General features: G+C 35.5%; 1 protein-coding gene and 1 long non-coding RNA gene across 2 annotated transcripts in view; one reads left to right on the top strand and one right to left on the bottom strand.

The window, feature by feature from the left end:
* Positions 1 to 559: 559 nt before the first annotated feature.
* The window catches only part of LOC141557525 (uncharacterized), a 53,197-nt gene continuing 29,544 nt past the window's right edge, over positions 560 to 24,212 (bottom strand). The window contains exons 4-6 of the long non-coding RNA XR_012486814.1: positions 4,437 to 4,638; positions 2,264 to 2,349; positions 560 to 1,064 (exon numbers count right to left, since the gene is read on the bottom strand). This is a non-coding gene — a long non-coding RNA (uncharacterized LOC141557525). The remainder of the gene's footprint in view (positions 1,065 to 2,263; positions 2,350 to 4,436; positions 4,639 to 24,212) is intronic.
* Positions 22,845 to 24,212, top strand: part of MYLK3 (myosin light chain kinase 3) — a 54,271-nt gene continuing 52,903 nt past the window's right edge. Inside the window, exon 1 of the mRNA XM_074293292.1 lies at positions 22,845 to 22,975. Within this exon, the coding sequence (XP_074149393.1) occupies positions 22,892 to 22,975 (84 nt within the window). The 5' untranslated portion in view covers positions 22,845 to 22,891. The remainder of the gene's footprint in view (positions 22,976 to 24,212) is intronic.

The raw sequence follows: 24,212 nt of genomic DNA, 5'->3' as shown, positions 1-24,212 counted from the left end.
TACTTGTTAGTAAGATGGAGGTGATGCTACTTACCTATATCACTGAGGAATTATGAAAGCAAATATTTCAGAAAGACAATTTGACATCCATGGATGGAAGGCGGTATGTAAGTGCAAATAATATGTTTATTTTTAAATGTAGTTAGAGTGCTTTCAGCAAAAGTGCTAAGTAAGTGACTGATCCAACCAAATGAAACAATTTTGGGAACCAATAAAAGGATATAGTGTAAGGAAGAGGGGAGATAACCTAAAACAAACTAAATGTTAAAATTTCTTGTTTTTATGAGTGAATTCATTGACCATTTTGTGTTTGTTTTTTGGAATTATTCTCCAAAGTTTCTATTGTTGTTCATTCGTAAACATCTTTGGCATCATTTTGATTTTTTTTTTGGCAAAAGTTTTTCAACTTTCAAAAGCAAAAACATCTCCAAACCAAAAACATAAGGCAAAATGAATTGAAAAGTGAAGTTTGTGTATTCTAGAGGAAAGGATTGCATTTATTTGGTAAATTGTTAAGAGGAAGCTTTGTTCCACCAAAAAGAAAAATCAGGCATAGTTACCATTACTTTGGTTTATTTCCTTCATGGAAGAAATTCTCAGCCTCATTAATTACTATTTATGTATCTTCAGTTCATTAAAGTCTCTACAATTAACATGCAGCTTTCGTGCCATTCCTGAACATCTTAGTTTCCTGCCAAGTTGGGATCTTTGAAGGAGTTAGTCAATCATTTATAAGTTCCTTTGGTCAGTTATACATTTCTCTGGTGTGTGTTATCTGCCCAGGACATTTTTAAAAAATAATCCAGGTATGCATTGACCATAATTCTTTTTCAAAATTTTATAATAGCAAGAGTCCTGCCTTAAAATTTTAAACTTCTTATTTTGAAGGTATCCTGATTCTTTGTAATGGAGGAAAACTCTGGTGGGGTTTCAACCTTTATTATGGGATCACTTGATGGAAGGGTCCAAAGAGACATTTTGTAGGATTCTCTTCTCTTCTTCCTTTTATTCCTTTGTTTTGGAGATAGTAATTGTGCAGGAGTTACTATATATTTGCTGATTACCTGCAGTATGAGACATTGTCATCTATTATAATTGATATATAAGACTTCAGGATTTACAAAAGGTTCCATATACATCATTTGATCCTAATAACAAATCTGGCAGTTTGGTGTTATTATAATCCACATTTTACAGATGAGAGAATTGAGGTTCTGAAAATTAAATTACTCACCAAAGGACTGCAAAGCTAATAAGTGTTTCAAGTGGACTTTGAACGCAGCTATGCCAAATTCCATGTCCAATACTTTATCTAATACTATAGTTAAATGTTAGTATGTTTTCTAATCCATCCTGTCTATCCCTGTCAAATTAATCTTCCTTAAATACTATCCTACTCAAGAACTTCCAGTGACTCTCCATTGCAGGCCAAATCAATTGCAAATTACTCTGTCAAGTTTTCAAGGCTTTCCCATAATCCATATTATTCTGGCCAATCAAATTCTCTCTTCAGCCATCTGCTTTGCCAGGTGAGCCTCCTCATAATCCTAGACCATTACTGCCTTTCTTGTTTCTTTTCCTTTAATTATGTCATCCTCTTTACCTGTATTCCCCCTCCTTTCTGCCTATCCAAATTCTGCCCAAAGCCATCTCATTCTTTGGGAAGCTTCTGTGCTCTGATTATTCCTTGACCTACTTATCTTTGACTTCTTATAGAATTTATAATTTATACCATACAATTTATATTTTAATACCATCTAAATTATTATATCCTATCAAAATGATCTGCTTTGATGTACAAAACCTCCTCAGTCTTTTAATGCCTCACGATGGCATGAAGGTGATTCTGATTTCTCATAAGCTATGCTTGTGGAGGTCATGAATTCAATTATGCTAGAGAAACTTTGTGTGAATTTATTGTCTGTCCATGAACCAACTCAGCTAAGAACAGAGGGGCTCATCATCAGAAGGATAGTTACTTGCTAATCATGGCAACAATTGAATCAAAAGTCCATATTGCTCATGAATCTTCATGAATCCCTAGTATTTACCAAATATAATTTAGATTTCTCTGCCCAGTATCCAAAGTTCTCCACCATCTAGAGGTATTCTATCTTTCTAGCCTTAACTCATATTATTCTATATTCTAGTCATAATAATTGACTATTTGCTCTCTGAATGTACCCTGTACTATCCTGTGTTCTTGCCCTTTTACATATTATTCCTTATGCTTGGAATGCCCTCTAATATTTTTAGAACTCACCAAAAATGTCACCTTCTCCATGAAGCCTTCCTTGAGTTTCCAAGGCAGCAAGAATCGTGGATCTCATATGGCACCTTGTTTTGTAACTATAATGAGATTTTCCTGTGTTAATAGTACAGCATGTGCATCCATGCTTGTGTCTTATTCTCCTACTGAATTATAAACTTCACGAGGACAAGGACCCTGTTTTATCTCAACTTTTAAAATAACAGGTAACAATATAGAGCTTTATTATTGACAAAAGTGCTTTCCTCTAGAATCCCTATAAAAAAGATAGTGCAAGTACTATTATTCCCATTTCACAGATAAGGAAAGAGAGGTTAGAGAAGCAAAGTGACTTTTTAATAGTCACATGCTAGTAACCTCAGAGGTAATATTTGACCTCAAGCCTTCTGACTCCCCAGCCAATGAATCTTCCAGATATCTCCTACCCTATCTCTGTATATGCTGTATACATGGATACACATGTTATACACAGTGCTCTGTATACATTAAGAGTTTGTTGAGTGAATGAGTGAATGCACTTTCCTCTATTATTTGCTGTTGTTACTTGCATGAGTGATATTTTTTCACTCCAACTGGACTTTGAATTCCCTGTGAGCAGGGGCCAAGTCTTATGTCTCTCTTTTGACTGCAGTGCCTAGAACACTGTTGGTGCTGGTGGTCATGTGGAGGGAGCAGCTAGTAAGTACTCAGCAACGATTTATTGATGGATTTAAGTGAAACTTTGGCCTTTTAGGAGCCATATAGTTACGTGGATATGTTTATAATCTATTTTGGTTTTCTTAAGTGCCATATCATAACCCATTCAACTTTATAATTTACAGTCACCTGCTCTTTGTGAAGGTTGATTATATGCTAGATAAATTGCATATAAGAGCTCTCGCCAGTGATGGGAATGTGAGAGATCCAGTACAATGTAATTTGGGGCATTTCCAGCCTTAACAGCATGCATGTGATTTAATTGAATATGGCTAAGGATCCCAGACCCAATAATTTTAATTTCCATCACTCTTCACTCAGAGGAGCCAATTCTAATTACAGACTTTTCCCCACATGCATTTCTTGGTTTCATCCTGGCAGAACCTTGACTCTTGCTTAATAACTTTCTGGATGACTGGGCTTGGCTCAATGTGGGGAAATTTGCCTGTAATTTAATAAGTAAACTGTATTGGTGTACAATCTTCCTCAGCTTCTTCATGCCTACAGCATCTTTCCACAGACATCAATAACACCTGGAACCTATGGTGTACTGACTACCTCACTCCACCCTACCTGCAAGAGTAATTGGCCCACCTCCCTTCTCCACCAAAGCCTGAATAATTAGTTGCTTAGTCCACAGAAGCTCTGAGCTTCTATAAAACAAAATGTCTTCTTGCCTTTAAGATTTCCTAGGCTAAAAGAAAATGAACTGAAGTTAGCTTCCTTTTTTAAGGAGAAAGGGATATAATTGAAGAAAGAGGGCTATATTTCTTTCTCCACTCCTTATATCAAAATTTATCAGTCCCGTATTCTATTATCTCAGAACCTTACTTTGTACTAAGGGATGGTTATCCAATCTGAAATACTAATTTTGACTAAGCCGTTAATGGGCTAATACACTACTTTCCCCAGATGAAATATTTGTCTTTAAATAGGGGCCTTATAGAAACATAATTTCTTAATCTAAAGATGCAGCTTTAATGATGTGACTATATTCACCATATATGTGTATACACACACACACACACACACACACACACACACACACACACACACACACACAGTAACAACAAGTCAGAGAGGGAGATATTTGGGACCTAGATGACATTTTGGATAACCCTTCAGTTAAGCTATAAAAGCATTTGCCCACTCCAAGGGCCAACTCTGTGAATAATGTCATCAACATTCCTTTTTCTAAATCTTAGAGACAGGAAGGAATAATTGCCTGAAGCTGACTGAGTACATCCAGGAGGTACAGCTATGGGATAAAGGTGTTTTAGGGTATCAGGTCACTTCTGTTCTCTCCCAGCCCCGGAAAGGCAAAACCATAACAATTTTTACCACATGTATTGAAAATTCCTTCTTGCCTTTTTGGGGTTGTTCATTCCTGTCTGGGTGAGAGGGAAAACTGGCCTAGACTTCACAAAGTTGTGTGATTGATATAATTGTACACAGAGCTTGAAAAACTCACATTGCAATATCACGAGAGCAAATTTTCCAGATCTGGTTTCACAAGATAACAATTTTCCTTATGTTTTCCAAGCAGAAGCTTCTTGTCATCATAAACACAGACAATTTCAACTTTACTAAGAGAGAGAAGGAACATCTTATTCACCCATTTCCAAGGATCTTTTGTGTTCTATTTAGGATGCAGCTTATATATTGCTTTTTGTCTGAAAAGAGAAAGTAAGGAAACACCTGAATGTTCTTGAGGAATCTAAATCAGTAGGCTCAGAGGGTGGAGAATTGGCACATGTAGTCACTAAGTCCCTATCAGTGATCTCCAAAAGATCACAATATGTATGAAGAAATGATTCAGAATTACAGAAGGACACTGCCCTCCTTTTCCAAAGGGAAGATAATAGAATTTGCAAATGACAAGTCAATATACTTGATATAGTGACTTTTGGAAAAATTCTCATATGTATCATTGAAGGAATGGGTGAGAGAACAACTAGAAAAGGAAGCAAAGAGTGATTACAAAGAACCAGAACAGCTTTATTAAGAATATTAAGAATAATTCATGTGAGATTTGATCAAACTTTTTTGAACAATACAGTGATTGGAAGGAGTGCAAAATCTAGAGTCATAGGACTGAGGTTTGAGTCTTAGCTCCATCACTCTGTACTTTAATGAGATCTCTCAACCTTTTGGGGCTTCATTTGTAAGATGAAGGGACTGAACAGCTTTATGTGTCATTTTAGCTCTGGTCTCTTATTTTACAGTATGATTCTATGATCATGTAAATAGGAACTTCTGCTCATCAATCTTTAGGCTAACACAGAAAAAGTGAACAACTAAGAAAATTTTTTGTTTTATATATACATATACATTTTCACACAAACACACATCAAGGGAGATTGCTTAAAATCAAAAGCATGAACACAAGAAGAATAACATTGTCCCCCATATACTTTTCAATATGTTATGATCATATCATCTCTGTCAAAAATCTCTAAATTTCAAATTGCTGTATTAGCTTGTTTTTTTTTTCCCCCATGATACAATTTTCTATTATCTTTCCAGAATGGATGTATAAACCATTGCCTAACCCTAGTATTTACAATTCCTAATGAAGTATCATCTCCAAATTTAATTAGTGCATTTTTACTTCTCTTGCCAGAATATTCATGATAAAACAAAGCCCCGGTTTGCTAATGATGTGCCCTATACTGTTTTTTTTTTTTTTTATTTATTTCTCACAACTTCATCCCTTGTAAATTTTTCCTCCTAAACTTTCCATATTATCTTTTTATTTTAAATTACTGTGAACTTATATCTAAAATCAGGTGGATTAATTTGTCAAATAAGTGCTTCTGCAACATTTAAAAAAAAAGAATTGGTCATTCTAGGCTAACCTAGTTTCCCTTTTTGATAAGCTTATTAGGCTATTCAATCAGGAAAGTGCTATCAATACAATACATTTTGATTAAATTTAATGATATTTTAAAAATGTTTGTTGATTTAAAAAATATTACTGACACTTTCTAATTCCTTGTTCTCTCCCAGTAATACTTTTCTTTCTTACTAAGAAAAAGTTAGGCAAAAAGCAAAAAAATAGACAGAAAAAAATTATGTGACCATATCTGACAGTCTGTACAATATTCTGGACCTGTGGTGCCCCAAATTGGAACCAATATCACTAATTGACTTTGTCCTGGGTTCTGATGTACCTTAGCCTTCTTTTCATTTACGTTATTGTGTTTTCATGCAAAAATACAATGAAATTGTGTTTTCATTTTTTCTCTTGGTTTTCCCTTCTTCACTCTGAAGAAGTTGGTAATTTCTTTTTATATAATCAAAATTTCCTTCAGTAATCTTTCTCCTCTTAGAGAGTCATCTCATATAACAAAATTTTAAAAGAAAAAAAAAACAAGGAAAAACTCAGCAGACCTGAACAATACTATGAGAAAGTCTAAAAATATATGGGGTGTATCACCTTCATGACTTCTCATGTCTGTAAGGAATAAAGGAAGATTTTCCTCTCATATATCTTCTTTGGAGCCATACTTATTTTTAAAAATAAAATAATTTAACAACATTCACTTTTGTGGTTATTTTTTCTATTTATATTGTCATAGTCATTGTGTATATTGCTTTCTTAGCACCTTTTACTCTGCATCAGTTTATCTTTCCATGTTTCTCTGAATTTATCATATTCATAATTTTAAAAAATACAATAATATTACATTACATTCATGCTTTGCAATTTATTTATCCATTTCCCAATCAATGGACATCTCTTTCATTTCCAATTCCTTGCTAATCAGAAAAGGTGATGCTATAAATTATTTAATGTACATGGGGACAGTGCTTATCAATGATCTTCATGAGTTATAAAGATCTGTAGGTCAGAGAATATGGACATTTTAGTCACTTTATTTGAATTTCCAAATTGTTTTTTTATCTACAGCTTTGTTCCTATATTACCATATTACCTCCAACATTGACCCCCCCCCCCATCTATTTTCACCTATTTGCAGAGTGTGAAGAGAAATTTCAGGGTGATTTTGATGTTCATATCTCTTATCATTAGTGATTTGGGGCTTTCTTTCACATAGTTATTAATAATTTGTAATTCTTTTGAGAATTGCTTTTCCCATATCCTTTGACCACTCATAGGTTGAGAAATGTCTTTCAGTCATGTATTCATTGCTTAATGTTAAAAACCCTCATGAGAAAAATTTAATATTTTTTCCATATGATTTAGTTCATGTAATCAAAGTTTTCCATTTTATCTTTTTTTTTTTTTTGATATCATACAAAGTACTTATGTAAAACCCAAAACAAGCATCTTATGTGGTAGGAACTTTCTTAATACATAGAGGAATAAGGCAAGAATGCCCACTTTATTTAATATAGTTTTGGAAATGTTAGCAATTATAGTCACACAAGAGAAAGAAATTAAAAGCATAAAGTTAAGTAAAGAGGAAATAAAACTAATTTTTTTGCTTATTTGCTGATGACATGATTTATTTAGAAAATTCTAGAGAATCAGTGAAAATGCTAATTGAGACAATAGTTTCAGCACAGATGCTAGCTACAAAACAAAATAAAAATTTAACAGCATTTCTATATAATAATAATAATCCAAGAGACCAAAAAAGGAAAATCTCTTTCCAAACAACTACAAAATAAAACATTTGGAAATCAATGAATGAAAGTACATGTACTATATACCTGTATATATTCAATTACAAAGTGCTTCTTAAAGAAATAAAGAACAGCTTAAATAGTTGAAAGAATATTTAGTGCTCATGGCTATGCCATGCTAATACAATAAAAATTACAATGCTACTAAAGTTAATTTATAGTTTTGATGCTATACCCAGTAAACTATCAAAGGGATATTTTGGAGAACTGTAAAACAATAATAAAATTCATCTGGAATATAAAGAATAAACATGAAAAGAGGTAAAGATAAAAGGGCTTCTAGATCTCAAATTATATTGTAAAACAGCAATCATCAAAACCATTTGGTATTAGTTTAAAAAAAATAAATCAATAGAACAGACTAGATAAGAAAGAATGAGAAATGTGAACTCTATAACCCAGTGTTCAACAGACCGGAACACATAAATTGTTGGGGAAAGAATCCCCTATTTGAATAAACTGCTGAGAATACTGGAAATTAGACTTAGTCTAATACCTTATGCCATATTCTATAATAAATTCTAAGTGGATATGCATGTTCTTAATATTAAAGTTCGTAGAATAAAAAAGTAGAAGAGAAGAAGATTATACACCTCTCTCAGCTATGAGTAGGAGATGTATTCTTAACCAAACAAGAGATAGAGACAATTACAAAAGTTTGCAGGTTCTACAGCTATTTCCCCCCCAAAATTTGCTAGCTAAATACTTTGGTGTCTATAATAATGGCCTAATAGGATGATGACATATGATATCATATTATATGATATCAAATGGAATCATAATAGATTAAAATGTTGAGCAAATCCTAATAAAATGAAATTTAATACATTTCAAAAATCAACTTCACAAGTACAAAATATCAGAGTCGTGTTTAGATAACAGTTTTTTTTTAATAAAGAAAAGAGTTTTATAGGACTGCAAATTCAATATGAAACAACAGTTGGCTATGGTAGCCAATAAAAAAAAAAGACTCAATGAGATCTTAGGTTGTATTAACAAAAATTTAATGTACAGAAAGAGAAAAAGTAATGGTTCTTTTTACTCTAAACTTATTGAATCTTTTCTGGGCACCTCATTTTAGAAAGTTAGAGAGCACTTAGAGGAGAGCAACCAGAATAGTGAAGCATACTGAGATGATGTCACATGATTTTCAGTTGAGAGGACTAGGAAAAAAATATTATCTGGAAGAGATAATATTTGGTGGGATGGGGGTTAGGGACAGTAAGGAGGAAACAGGCAGGTATATACTGGTGAAAGTTTAATAGTCATTGGGGGGGAAAGAAAAAGAAAGAAAGAAAGAAAAAAAGAAAGAAAGAAAGAAAGAAAGAAAGAAAGAAAGAAAGAAAGAAAGAAAGAAAGAAAGAAAGAAAGAAAGAAAGAAAGAAAGAAAGAAAGAAGAAGAAAGGAAAGGAAGGAAGGAAGGAAGGAAGGAAGGAAGGAAGGAAGGAAGGAAGGAAGGAAGGAAGGAAGGAAGGAAGGAAGGAAGGAAGGAAGGAAGGAAAAAGGAAGGAAGGAAGGAAAAAAGAAGGAAGGAAAAAAGAAGGAAGGAAGGAAAAAAGAAGGAAGAAAGGAAGGGAAAGAAAAGAAAGAAAGAGAAAAAAGAAAGGAAAGAAGCAAGAAAGAAAAAGACTAGAAATTCTTGCTTTTGTGGAGTTCATATACATATATTTGATGAGGCATTTGGATTGAGTGACTCGCCCAAGGTGACACAGGAAGTGTTAAATGTCTGAGACCAGAATTGAAGTCAGGTCCTCGAGACTTCAGACCTGGTGTTTTATCCACTGCACCATCTAGTTACCCCGATAAAAAAATTTTAAAGTGTACAAACAAGAAATACAGGTATCTTGAAAGTCTTAATTCAATATTGAGCTTTTAAAGCTGAAAGACTATTTGCTGATACTTCAAATTGTGCTCATCTTCTCAAAATTGAAGGAACTTCCATGAAGTGATCTACTCTTTTTCTAACTTCCTTTCCCAATGCTTATTATTAATAAACATTATAATATACTCTTCTGATTCTTTACCTTAGCATTTCCATTTACCTGAATTTTCTCTTAACTGCAAGGAGGTCTAGAGTTAGCCAGAGATAAATAAAAATGTAAATTAAAGCAGAGAGCCAAACTTTTGCCTAAATATCAGCAGTTTACCTAATTTGGGGCTCAGAGTCATTGAACTCCTAACTTTTCACTTAATACAAGCTCCCTAAAGCAGCAGAATGGGCAGCTAGGTGACACACTGGTTAGAGAGAAACCTTGGAGTCAGGAGGACCTGAGTTCAACTCAATTAGCTGTGTGAACCTAGGCAAGTCGCTTTGCAATAGCAAATAGTATTTTTGCCAAGAAAACCCCAACTGGGATTGTGAAGAGTTGGACACAACTGAAACAATTCAATAACGAAAGCACAAAAGGAGGGAACCATATGGGAATGGATCTGAGAACACGCTAGGCTTAAAATGAACTAATTAGTATACCAAGATGTCATACTAATAAAAAGTCCCAAAAATGGAATAGGAAAGTGGTATTGGATTCTCCCTTTGCTAATTAGTGACTTCAAACAGAGACAGCACATCATCTTGATTTGGATTGGACCAAATTGTTTTTCTTTTTTTTTTTTTCAGTCAATTCTTTAAAAAAAAAAAAAGACACTCAAGAATCTGGCAATTCACCTTCTGCCTTTGTCATATGTGCCTCTCAAACAACAGAAAATAACTATGGAGCTATTCAAAGTGCAGGCTTATTTTGGGAAAGGGAAGGCTGAGTTAGTGATGCCCTCAGGTGGAGAAAATTGCTTTGTAATACCATTAGCAGCTATCCAGTTGAACTATTTTCCTTTCAATCTTTGATTCACCAACCCTCTAAGGACCCCGAAAAAGTACTTTCAAAACAATAAGGATGGAATTGTAGTTTGGAGAATCACACTGTAGAGGGGAGAATAGATTTTTCATTCCCTGAAGATGATAATTTATTAGGGAAAGGTCTCAATCAGTCACTCAGTAATTGAGTATTAAATGTCTACTATGTACCTGACACTATACTAAAGATTGGATCCAGTTTCCTGGGTTTGGTCTTAGAATGAAATGAAGCACTTATAGGTTATTTCATCAGTCAATAACAGGAAGCTTACTTAGCTATAGAAAGGAGAGAATCTTTATCAAGCATGCAACAGCAATTAAGGTCAGATATGGAAACTGTTAGTCTGCAGAGCAGGGGGCAGTGATTGACTTCCTTATCTACCAAATCTAAAGGGCTCTAACTCAACATGAGTGAACTTTTTATGCTCTTTGGTGACTAGGAAACTAGGCAGAGGCTATCCTGAGCCTGATCAAGGGAGCTATAGCTTGAGCCTTAGCTACCTGGACTAATCAAGTTCTGGGATAGTTTGTTGCCTCTCAGGAAAACAAAAAAACAAAAAACTAGCCTGTCAAATTTGGGGGTGGGGAAACCCTGATAGATGTCACATTATTCAAGAATATATACCAAATAAAGCTTCTTATTTCACAGGTGTCCCTAAAACCAGTGAATATGCATTTCTGTAAATTCTCATGTCTTTTCACTGCAATATATTCCTTTAGTACTATGATTGCTATGAGATCTGTGAAATCATATCCTTAGAGCAGGATCTTTGCATAAACAGGGGTACCTTTCTCTTCCACCTTATCCTTATCACAAAGTATTTATTCACTTTGACAGGAATAACTTTGATTAAGGATTTACAATGTACAGAGCTCCATGATAGATAATGAGAGAGATACAGGGGTAAGAAAAAATACTGCTCTAACCTTGCAGAAATTACAATCTAATAGAAGGATAAGGGACAGAGGATAATTCTGATGGTCTTGAAGTTTATGAAATAAGGTAGACATTATTGACTCAGAAAAACATTCAGAGTCCACATCTCCAACCTGGGTACAGCAAGGAGTAAGTCAGTTTGAGAAGCTGATTGTCAATATAACTGAGATTGTATGTTAAGGCTTAGCATAAGGTAGAGATGCAACTAATGCAGAACTGTAGAATGTCCAGGTTGAAGGGAATTGTAGATACCATGGAGTCCAATCTTCTCAGTTTATTTATGGGCAAACTGGAGCATGAGAATGAGAAGGTTGTTTTTGTTTTTTAATTTTCAATAGTATTTTATTTTTCCCAATACATGTAAAGATAGTTTTCAACATTCATTTTTGTAAAACTTGGTGTTCCAAATTTTTCTCCTTCTCTCTCCTTCACCTCTCTGTCTAAGACAGCAAGCAATCCAATATAGGTTAAACATATGCAGTTCTTCTAAACATATTTCCATATTTGTCATGCTGTACAAGAAAAATCAAATCAAGAGGGAAAAAACACAAGAAAGAAAAAAAGCAAACAAACAACAAGAACAAAAATGGTAAAAATACTATGCTTTGATCAACATTCACTCTCCGAAGTTTTCTCTCTCTGGATGCGGATGGCACTTTCTATCATAAAACTATTAAAATTGCTTTGAATTACAAGTTGTTGAAAAAAAGAGAAGTCTATCATAGTTGATCATCACATAATCTTGTTACTATGTGTATTATTTTATTGGTTCTTCTCACTCAGTGTCAGTTCATATAAGTCTTTCCAGACTTTTCTGAAATCAATTTGCTCATTATTTCTTATAAAATAATACTATTTATATACCATAACTTCTTCAGCCATTCCCCAACTGATGGGCATATACTCAATTTCCAATTCCCTGTTGCTACAAAAAAAGGGCTGCTACAAATGCTACAAATTTTTGCACATGTGGGTTATTTTACTTCTTTTATGATTTCTTTGGAATATAGACTCAGTATTGAGACTGCTAAATCAAAGAGTATGCACAATTTGATAGTCCTTTGGGCATACATAGTTCCAAATTGTTCTCCAGAATGACTGGATCATTTTACAACTCTACCAACAATATATTAGTGTCCCAGTTTTCCCATATCCCCTCTAACATTTATCATTATCTTTTCCTGTCATCTTGGACACTCTGAGAGGTGTGAAATGGTACCTCAGAGTTATTTTAATTTGCGTTTCTCTATTCAATAATGATTTACAGCATTTTTTCATATGAGAAGAAGTGATTTCTTCATCTGAAAATTGTTCATATCCTTTGACCATTTATCAATTGGGGAATGACTTGTATTCTTACAAATTTGAATCAGTTCTCTCTATATATATTTTAGAAATGAGACTTTTATCAGAAACATTGGCTACATTATTTTTCCCAATATTCTTCTTCCCTTCTAATATTAGCTGCATTGGCTCTGTTTGTGCAAAACTTTTTAATTTAATGTAATCAAAGTTGTCCGTTTTGAATTTCTTAATGTTCTCTAGTTCTTTTTTGGCTATGAATAGCTCTCTTCATGGATCTGAGATGTAGATGATTACTTTTTCTTCTAAATTGCTTATAATATGTCTAAATTATGAACCCATTTAGACCTTATTTTAATATAGGGTGATAGATGTTGGTCAGTGCCTAATTTCTGCCATAATATTTTCCAATTTTCTCAACAATTTTTGTCATAGTGAGTTTTTTTCATTAAAGCTGTTTATTTTTAAAACAAATGCATACATAATTTTCAACATTCACCTTTGCACAACCTTGTGTTCCAATATTTTTTCTCTTTCTCTCCCCTCCCCCCTCCCCTAGACAGCAAACAATCCAATGTGTTAAACATGTGCAATTCTTCGATACATATTTCCACAACTATCATGGTTCACAAGAAAAATCAGATCAAAAAGGAAAAAAAAATGAGAAAGAAAACAAAATGCAAGCAAATAATGATAAAAAAAAGGTTAAAATACTATATTGTGATCCACACTCAGTCCCAACAGTCCTCTCATGCAGATGACTCTGTTCATCATAAAACCACTGGAATTGGCCTGAATCACCTTGATGTTAAAAAGAGTCACATCTGTCAGAATTGATCATTATATAATCTTGCTGTTGCTGTATACAATTTTTTCCTGGTTCTACTTACTTCACTTAGCATCAATTCATATTATTCTCTCCAGGCCTCTCTGAAATTATTCTGCTGATCATTTTTAATAGAACAATAATGTTCCATAACTTTCATATTACATAACTTATTTGGCTATTTTCCAACTGATGGGCAGCCACCTGGTTTCCAGTTTCTTGCCACTACAAAAATGGCTACTATAAACATTTTTGCACACCTAAGTTCTTTTACCTTTTTTATGATATCTTTGGGATACAGGCCTAGTAGAAATACTGTTAGATCAAAGGGTATACACAGTTTGATAGTCCCAAAGGACTATGGACATAGTTCTAAATTGCTCTCCAGAATGGTTGGATCAGTTCACAAACATAGTGAGTTCTTATCACAGGAACTGAAGTCTTTGGTTATCAAACACTGGATTACTATAGTCATTGATTATTATGTCTTTTGTACTTAACCTATTCCACTTATCCACTACTCAATTTCTTAGCCAGTACCAAATGATTTTGATGACCACTGCTTTTATAATATAGTTTTATGTCTGGTATGGCTAGGTCACCTTTCTTTGCTTTTTTCCCCATTAATTCTCATGATATTATTGACCTTTTGTTCTTCCAGATGAATTTGATTAATATTTTTTTCTAGTTCTATAAAATAATTTTTTGGCAGTTTGGTATGGCACTGATTAGGTGAATAATTTAGATAGAATTGTCGTTTTTATTATATTAGTTTCTCTACCTGTGGGCAATTGATATTTTTCCAGTTGTTTAGATCTAACTTTAATTGTGTGAAAAGTATTTTATAATTGTGTTCATATAGTTCCTAGTTTTGTCTTTGCAGGTAGATTCCCACATATTTTCTATTGTCTAGTTATTTTAAGTGGGATTTCTCCTTCTTTCTAAATTGTTGCTGGGCTTTGTTGGTAACATATAGAAATGCTAGTGATTTATGTGAGTTTACTTTATATCCTGCAACTTTGCTAAAGTTTTAATTGTTTCTAGTTTTTAATTGATTCTCTAAAATTCCCTAAATACACCATCATATCATCTACAAAGAGTGATTATTTTGTTTTTTCATTACTTTAATTCTTTTCATTTCTTTTTCTTCTCTTATTGCTAAAGCTAGAATTTCTAGAATATACTAGAGGGATTTGTTATTTTCTTCTCCAATGGATTAAGGCAAGCAGAGGTTAACAGGTTCACACGGGTGAATTTCTGAGGCTAGTTTCATGATCCCATTTGGAGGTTGTCTTGACAAAAATTTTGGAGTGGTTTGTGCCATTTCCTTCTCCAGCTCACTTTACAGATGAGAAAACTGAGGCAAACAGGATTAAGTGACTAGTTAAGATCACACAACCAATAAGTGACTGAACTCATGAAAGATGAATCTTCCTGACTCCAGGCCCAATATTCCATCCACTGAGCCATGTAGCTGGGCTAGTCATTTAACCTCTGTTTGTGTCAGTTTCTTTATTTATAAATGGTGATGAAAATAACTTCCACCTTCTAGGTTATTGTGAGGATCATATGAAATACAATTTGTAAAGTCCATATAAGTGCTAGCTATTATTTTATGAGCAAAAGCAGGGAGGTGGAAAACTGGAGAAGGAACTGGAATGAGAAAGGGAAGGGTGTGGGGACTGAGAGAAACCCGATTGGACTGAAACATAGAATACTTAAAGGGAATAGTATGAGATAAGGCTAGGAAGATGGGAAGATTGTGAAGAGTCTTAAATAGAAGGATCAGGTGTAATTGTGTCAGGGAAAGTTCATTATAACTGGAAAGTACATTGGATAGAGCCTTGGTTTTGGAGTCAGAAAGACCTGAAATTGAAACTCATCTCTAACACTTCCTGGTCCTGCTCTGACCAAGGCAAATTCATTAAACTTCTCAAGGTATAACTTGGGCATGGGAATGGTAGTGTGATGAGATAGTAACTGAGCCCCTTAAACGTGACTGGCCACCAATAGCTTTGCCTTCCTACTACCACTTTCTTGTAGTGTATTCTGTCTAGATAACTCATAAAAATATTTTTTAAAAATCATTGTGGCTATTCCCACTGCTTTCTAATTTTCCTAAGTATCCTATATAAAAAGACTGTCTATATGAGGTTGGAGGATGACATTTAAGATGATTAAAATTTTGTCTTTCTTCAATCTTTTATAATAGATGCCAATCTAAGATATTTGAGGAGTGAAAAAGGAGAATATTGAAGTTGGGAAACAGAAGCAGGAAGGGAAAAAAGAGCAGGAAGGGGAAAAGGAGCAGGAAGGGAAAAAGGAGGAGAAAGGAAGAAGAGAGAAAAGAGGAGAAAGAAAAAATTTTGAACATCAGTGAGTGAAGAGAAATGAATGAAAGGAATGAGAGAAAGAGAGAGGGTGGAGGGAGGGAAAGGAATAGAAGAAGAGGAAATAGAGTTGGAGAAGATGAGACAAGGAGAAAAGGATAGAAGGAAAAAGGAAAGAGGAGGAGAAAGTGAAGCAAGGTAGAAAAAAGGGAGGAAGGACAGAGGAAAGTGAGATGAGGAGAAGATGGGAAGGATAAAAAGAGGGGAGAAGGGAAGAAGAAAGAGAGAGGGCAAAAGGAGAAAGAAAGAGAGGGAAGAAGAAAAGGAAGGAAGGAGGGAGGGGAAGAAGCAAGTATTTATTTTGTGCAACACAATGTGTACTCAGGAGGACAGAGAAAGGGTTAAAGGAGACAGAGTAGTGGAAGAGGAAAGAGGTGGAGGAGAAGTAAAAAGGAGGGGAATGAAGGGGGAAAAAGATAAGATAGAAGAGAGAGGAAGGGAGAGGAAAGGAGAAAAGAGCTTCCTCTGTTACAATATCCATACTGATCTTAAGGTTAGAGGAGAGAAGAAAGAGAAGAGAGGGAAAAGGGAAAAGAAAAAGAGAGGGAAAGAAAAGAGAGAGGGGTGAAGGGGAAGGAAGAAGAGGAGAAAGAGGAGAAAAAGGTAGAGAGAGGAGGGAGAGGGGAAAACAGAGAGAAAGAAAAGAGGAGGAGAAAGAAAAAAGGGGGAGGGAGGAGGAGAGAGATTAAGGAGACAGAAAAAGAGAAGGAAGAATTAAAGAAATCTCTATCTTCTACTTTCTGTTTTCTAGGATGTTCTCTAAAGTCCATCTTTAAATCCTATAATTTTAAATCTTTCTCTGTTTCAAAGCCCAGCTCAAGTGTTACTTTCTTGATAAATTGATAAACTGAATCAAGCTTGAGGAGCCTTTCTTTGGCCAAATCCCCCTCCCATTGGCCTATGTTTGAGATTTTCCCATTTCCTTTTCCTTTGTATCAAGGCACAGAAGGCTTGACAGTGGATAGAGTGTTGGATGGAGCATCAAGAGATCTGAATTCAAACTTCATCTCCAAATTAAATCTCACCTTATCTAACTTGTTTTCTCATTTGTAAAATCATGAGGAATGGGTATAGATAGAAAGCAAGAAAAAAGGTATGAGTGGAGAAAGGACCAAATCAGGCATTTTCTAGATACAGTGAGGAGGTTGGGACTTTTTTTAAATGGGAGACTGTGAGATAGTTTTATTTCAGTATAAAGATTTTACTGGATTGAATAGATCAATAGTATTCAACAATGTGGTCCAGAAGCCAAGAAAGTGAATTCAACTTTAAGTTGTATTCATAGAGGTTTAGTGTCATCTAAAACATTCCTTTCCTGTCCTCCTTAATGTTAGTGCTTTCTTACTGAGATTATCTGCAATTTATCTCTTATATGTACACATTTGTTTCTTTATTATGTGCCTCCATCATTAACCTTTCCTCCTTTGGACTGGGAATTCCTTAAGGGCAGGGAGTATTTTTTGCCTTTCTTGGTGTCCCCAGTGCCTAATACATAATTGGTATTTAATATATGCTTGTTGATTTGAGTAGATTTATTAGCTCACATCTCCTCTGTTCTTGGATACACCACATCTACAGGATTGCATTCAGTTCTGGGTATCATATTTCAGGATGTTGATAATCTGGAGTGTATCCTGAGGAGGGTGACCAGCATTTTGCCCTACAAGGGTAAATGGAAGCAACTGGGGAGGTTAAGGCTCAAGGAAAGATGAATTAGAGACATAACACCTTTCTTCAAGTATTTGAAGGACTCCATTTGGACAAGGGATTAGATTTTCTTTGCTTAGCTTTGCAGGGCAGAATTACATGCAGTGGATGAAGATTTCAAAAAGTCAGCTGAACAAAAATCAGTCTAGTTCTATGTAATGTTCCTACGAGCTAGCTCTTTGGAGCTAGCCTTGGTCTTAGTGGAGGAGTGAAATAGGCAGGAGAGCCACCAGGAAGATGGTCAAAGATGAAATGTCACATTTCCAGTCCTCTCAGCGCTTAAATACCTCAGCATGATTACATCGTTACAGCACACTATGTATGTGTGGACTAGAGAACTATTACATCACTATACTAATTACATGTGAACTAAAGAACCATCATCTCATCAATCACATTGAGTAAACACCCTGTTGTAAGTATCCTTGTTTCAAGTATACTTTTCTCAGAGTTCCGGCCCTCTACAGATCTAAGCCATGATGATCCTTATCCCAATTCCCACCCCTACTGACTAGTCTGGTCCCCAGAGCTTGGCTATCCCACAAAATTCTAGGCAGTATCTGGAAGGAGCAATGGGATGTCGTTCTCTAATGTAGAAATTCTTAATCTTTTTTTTTTCAAAATATTTTTAAATGCATAAAATAAAATGCTTAGGATTATAGAAGAAACCTATTATATTAGAATACATATATCAAAATACATATATATATATTTTTTAAGTTCAAAGATCTTAGGTTAAAGAACCCTTACTCTAGACTCTTACTCTAATGCTTAGATATTTACCAGTGTGCTTTCTCCCAAGGATTATCAATTGAGTATAATCAACCAGTCTTAAGTAGTTTTTAAGAAAGGGAAATCTGCTAAGACGGTACATAAGAACAGTGTGCAAAGCATTACCCCTAAGCCTGTGACATGCTCTTGCTCCAGTATATACAGTCCTGGGAAAACTGGGCTCAAGCTCAGAGAGCACACATGGCAAAGGGATAGCTCATACTTCCTAGTGACTGAAAGAAATTTCCTTCAGTCATAGGGTAGTCTCTTTTCAAGGCTTCTTATAGAGCTGTGAGTCCATGTCTGTCCTTGGCTCCTAACAATGCAAACACTAGGAAGATGTCATTTAAGATGCTGACGAGAAGATGAGAAGATTCAAAATCCTTTGAAGTTGGCAAGATTCTCAGCTTGAAAGGAAAACCTCAGAAGGACATGTGACCCTTCTGAGGTAAAGGTTGAAGTCTCTCCTCCTGTCTTGTACTACTCCCTTTCCCCAAAGATGATTCCTTCTCAGGGGTTTTAGCTAGAATTCCACACTCACTCAAATTTCTGCAATTTTCTCCTGATTTCAACTGATAATTTATATATGATCCCTGGAGTTGCAGCCCAAATTTCCTGACCTATCTGAACACAGTTCTTGGACAAGTCAAAGTCCCAACCTTCCTCTCCTCCCCCTTCTCCCCCAACACCTGAATTTGTTCAAGACATATTCTTGATTGATTAATTGAGATATATCATGCTCTATTTAAGGCATCTAAGCTGAAATGCTGGTAGGGTGGTTTCTATATACAAAGTTTTGCATATAGGAAAAAAATTCCTCATAATTAGAGCTGTTCCAAAGAGGAATGGACTGCTTTGGGACACAGTGAATTCCCCTTCAAGAGATTTTCAAATGGAGGCGAGATGAAGATGTTTTAGAGAAGATTCTTGTTCAGCTACCGGTTATACTATATTAGATGCCCTCTGGGTTCTGTCTCCTTTGGCTTTAAAATTTTATAATTTTGTGATAATTGTTTACGTGATGCTGCTCCAGAAGCCTGATAGTCACAGGGACTGGAGGGCCCACACAGTGTTGGGAGAAGGTATCACTTTACTTTCCTGGGCCATATTTAGAAAAGGCTGTGGAGCCCAGAGGGGGCTTGTTCTAGGATGAGGGCCAAGTACCCTAGAGGAAGACAGCTCAACCTCCTGTTGGGTAACAGGCAGCCACATCAAGGAGGGCCATCTGTTGTCAAAGTCAAAGTGACAGGAGGAGAATTTTTATCTGCTCGAAGTTCCATAATTTATTTTTGAAATTCCTGTGGGTGGTGTACATAAGACTTCAGGGCAGGCCAGAAGCTTAGCTTTGTTCTCAAGGCAAGTCAGTTCTGCTCTTGCATTTTCCTGGGAATCCCCTATCTATGACAGTTTAATGACAATTCAATTTTATTCAGCATTAATTGAATGCTCATTATGTGCAAAAGAAGAATAAGGAAGATGAAAGTAGTGCTGGGTTTTTTTTGGTTTTGTTTTGTTTTGTTTAAAGCTGGGATCCGTAATCTTTTTTGTGTCATTGACCTCTTTGGCAGTCAAGTGAGAAACCCATGGAATCTTAGAATTCATAAAATAAAATAAACAGGATTATGAAGGATATTGAAATATTTTGTGAAAAAAGTTTATGTACTCTAGGTGAAGAGCTCTTGATCTAAGGCGTTGTTTTGATTTGTGTTTCTGGAAAAAATAGTGGGGAAGGAAAAAGAGAGAGAGAGGGAAACAAAAATAGAGACATGGGGGGGGGAGAAAAGACAGATATAGAGACAGAGAGAAAGAAAGAAATCAAGACAGAGAGACACAAGAAGAAGAATAAATATATATAATATATAAATATATAAATAAATATTAATAAATGTTTTTCATTACTAGTTTATAGTTATCTAGCACTTTACAATCTATAGAATACTTTCCTTATAACAACCTGAAAAAGTAGGCCATGAAGATAAATATATTTTCAAAATATATTTTTATTGGTATATTTTACATCATCTAAATTTTTCTTTGCATCTCATCCTCTTTTTCCTTCCTGAGAAATGTCTCATACAACAAAGAACTATTTTTAAAAAGAAAAAAAGGCACAGAAAAAATCAGCATAACCAAACAATACATTGAAAAAAAATCTGACAGCATAGGCAGTATTTCATAGTTGTGTTACCCCTTCTCTCCTCTGCAAAGGAATTGGGGAAAATATCCTATATATCTTTTTGGAACCAAAGTTTATTCTTTGTAATTTTCACTTTTGATTGCTTTGTGGTGGTTCTTTCCATTCAGATTATTGTCATCATTGTGTGGATTATTTTCTTGGCTCCATCACTGCATAGAGTATTTCTATACTTCTCTGTATTTACCACATTAGTGTTTCTTACAGCATAGTAACATGACATTCCATTCATGTGCTGTACTTTCTTTAGGCATTTCCTAGTCAGTGGCTAGCTACTTTGTTTTTCAGTTCTGTGCAACAGAAACTGCTGCTATAAATATATATGGTATACTTGGAATCTTTACTTTTACCAATGACCTACCCAGAAGATGATAGATAGATATAGAGATAAAGATATCTCTCTCTACATATATGTATAAATACAGATCCTGCATGTATATACACATATAAACATGCTTATTTCTAGTTTGAAGAGTATGGATATTTTATGTACTTATTTGCATAATTCTGAATTACTTTCTAAGGCTCTTACACTAATTCATTGCTTTCCCAACAGTGGTACAGATGCTCTTATTCACATCTTGTAGCTGAGGAAACAAAAGACTAAGAGAGGTTATTACATAGCTAATAAGTGGTAGATCACATTTGAACCCAGGTCTTCTGATCACAAGTTACCCAAAATGTGATTGGGTATTGACTAAGGCATTTTAGGATAATTCTATTCTGTTGTTTTCTCCTAGATGAGAGAACAATTGTAGTCTGAACTCTTGGAAATTAGGTTTTGTAGCCAGCCTCTGAGTAATATCCTTTTCTGTGTAAGGAAATGTGTCATTCCAGTGAGACTCCTCTAAGTTTCAGTTTCTCATTCTGTAAAAAGAGAAAGCCTGAATTTGAACATGTCTTAGGTCACTTCTAGTTCTAAATTCTATGGGGTGGTAGATACTTTCTCTAGCATCTGTAGGCTTTATTCCTTATTCTTTTCTTATATGGAGAAAAGGGTTCAAAAGTTTCTCCCTGAAACTCTTGGGGATTGATATATTGGTGACTTGTAAAGAGCATAACTTAAAAATTCCTACAGGAGATATCTCCAGGGACAATGATTTTTCAATCTTGGGATGGAAATATAAACTGCAAAAGGCTGTTGATCTGTTCTTTTCCTGATTTTCTTCTGTTTTGGAGGGTTTCTTGAAAACATCAGAAAAGATATCAGAATCACAGATTTCAGAGCTATCAAGGGAACTTAAAAGTTGTCTAGTCCAATCCATGCCTGGACAGGAAGCTTCTTTAATATATCCCTAAGATGGTTTTACAAAAACCTGGGAAGATCTGTAATCAGAAAAGAAAAATCATTAACTTGGAAAGTGTAACTCTGAACAACCACAATTACAAAATATTCTTAATGAAACATGATGAAAACCTTCCAGAAAGAAAATTAATGGGCTCAGAGTACAGATGGAAGCATTTTTTCCCCTCATTTTATTGTATTATATTTCAGTGAAGAGGAACTTAGCTAATGGAGAAATTGGTTTTACGTGACTATACATATTTGTAATAAGTTTTATTTTTCTTTCCTTCTCATTGGGTGGGGAAGGAGACAGTGGGAGAGAAATTGACACTGAAAAAAAAAAAGAATAAAAAATCTGTGCTTTAAAAATAAATAAATAAAACATTCATCTATATTCTGCTTGAAAATCTCTAGTTTTAGGGAGCTAACTACCTTCCAAAACCTATCATTCTGCTTTGGGGCAGCTATTATTGTTAAAAAAAAATTTCTTTAAATAGGGCAGAGATCTTCCTCTCTACAACTTTCACTTTATGCTACAGGTTCTGCCCACTCAATCAAAGTAGAAAAAAAATCTAATCTTTTTTTTTTTTAATCCAATAGAAATCTCTTCACATAAATAGAATACAACTTTGGAAGGGTTCCTTAAGGTCTCTTCTAGCTCGAGAATTCTCTGGTTAAAGACAAGTTTGAGCTATACCAAGTAAACTCTTACAAAGCCTTCCAGTGACTTCACAGTCCCTGGTTCAGTGGCCAGTCACTCCCTTAAGTGGCCCAGGAAGTAGAGGCCCCAAGAGAGGCAGATAAATCCAGTGCGGCTGATAAGGGAGTGAAACTCTCTGGATGCCTGTTGTAGGGACCGAGATAAGAGGAAATTCTAGGCTTATCACTGTGGGCCGAGTTCTAGCGAGCTCCATCCTGGCGGCCTGCCTCATTTGCAGAGCTGCTCCAGGATAGATGGGCAGGGGGCCACGGCGGGCAGAAGTAAACAAGCTGTGGGCACTGCTGCAGGAATGGGGACCTTGTACCAGGCGCCAGAGCCCTACTGCTCAGACCCCGGGGGACGCCGGAGGCCTGACCATGTGCAGAGGTTGGCGGTAAGGGCAACGCTTCCCTCTTTCCCCAAGTTCAGATTGAAGTGGAGGTCTGGAAAACAGGCTCTCTGGGGTCCTTGGAAAGCCCTGCACGCGCACACTTCCCTTTGATGGGCAGTTTTTGGACAAGCAGTGTGGTTGGGCAATGGGTAGTCAGTTACCTTCACCATACAAAGGAAAGAAGTGTAATTGGGCAAGTAGGCCCTAATGGTGGATAATCCTGAAGTCTGTGTTTCTAGGGCCCTCTCTTTACTCCTTTTCTATGAGATTCCCTGATGTTAATGTGTACTTTCTCATACAAACCAGTACTTGAAGAAGAGGTGGGGTCAGGAGATGTGGGAGAAAAAATACCAGGAGGGCCCAGGAGCCCTTTTATTGTTTAGTTGTTTTAGTTATGTCCTATTCTTTTTTGTTTTTTAAATTATAGCTTATTTTCAAAATATAAACATGGATAATTTTTGACATTCATCCCTACAAAACTCTGTGTTCTAATTTTTTCCTCCCTCTCCCCCAGCAAGTGATTCACATATGTTAAATATGTGAAATTCCTCTATACATATTTCCACAAATATCACGCTGCATAAGAAAAATCAGATCAAAAAGGGGGAAAATGACAAAGAAAAAAATGCAAACAAACAAGAACAGAAGAGTGAAATACTATGTTCTGGTCCACATTTAGTTCCCACTGTCCTCTCTCTGGGTGCAGATAGCTTTCTTCATCACAAGACTGTTAAAACTTGTCCCATTCTTTTTAATCCCATTTCAGGGTTTCTTGGCAAAGATACTGGGATAGTTTGCCATTTCCTTCTCCAGTTCATTTACAGATGAGGAAACTGAAGCAAACAAGGTTAGGGGCTTGCCCAGAGTCACACAACTAGTAAATGTTTGAGGCTACATTTGAACTCAGGTCTTTCTGACCCAGGGCTTGGCACTAACCACTGAGCTATTATCTCTAGTAGTCGGCATCCCTCTGTTAGATTGCAAACTCCGTAGTGGCAAGAATTGCATCTTACCTATGCTTTATATAAGTTGGCATCCTACTGGACAGTAGGCACTAAATAAATCCTTGTTAATTGAATGAAGTGTTACACGAGTGCATTGTTGTTGGGGAGACTCAATGGAGCACAGGAATCATAGAGAAGTCTGTGAAAAAGATAGAGAGTCGACCTCTCTGCCCCAAGTTCCCAGACTATTTGGCATGGACATAATTAAGCAAAATCAGGATGAAAGAGCAGCGTGG

The sequence above is a fragment of the Sminthopsis crassicaudata genome, chromosome 2, assembly GCF_048593235.1.
Source record: "Sminthopsis crassicaudata isolate SCR6 chromosome 2, ASM4859323v1, whole genome shotgun sequence".
In the NCBI taxonomy this organism is placed as follows: Eukaryota; Metazoa; Chordata; class Mammalia; order Dasyuromorphia; family Dasyuridae; genus Sminthopsis; species Sminthopsis crassicaudata.
Note: the sequence above shows the minus strand (reverse complement) of the source record. Positions and strands in the feature narration are given on the sequence as shown.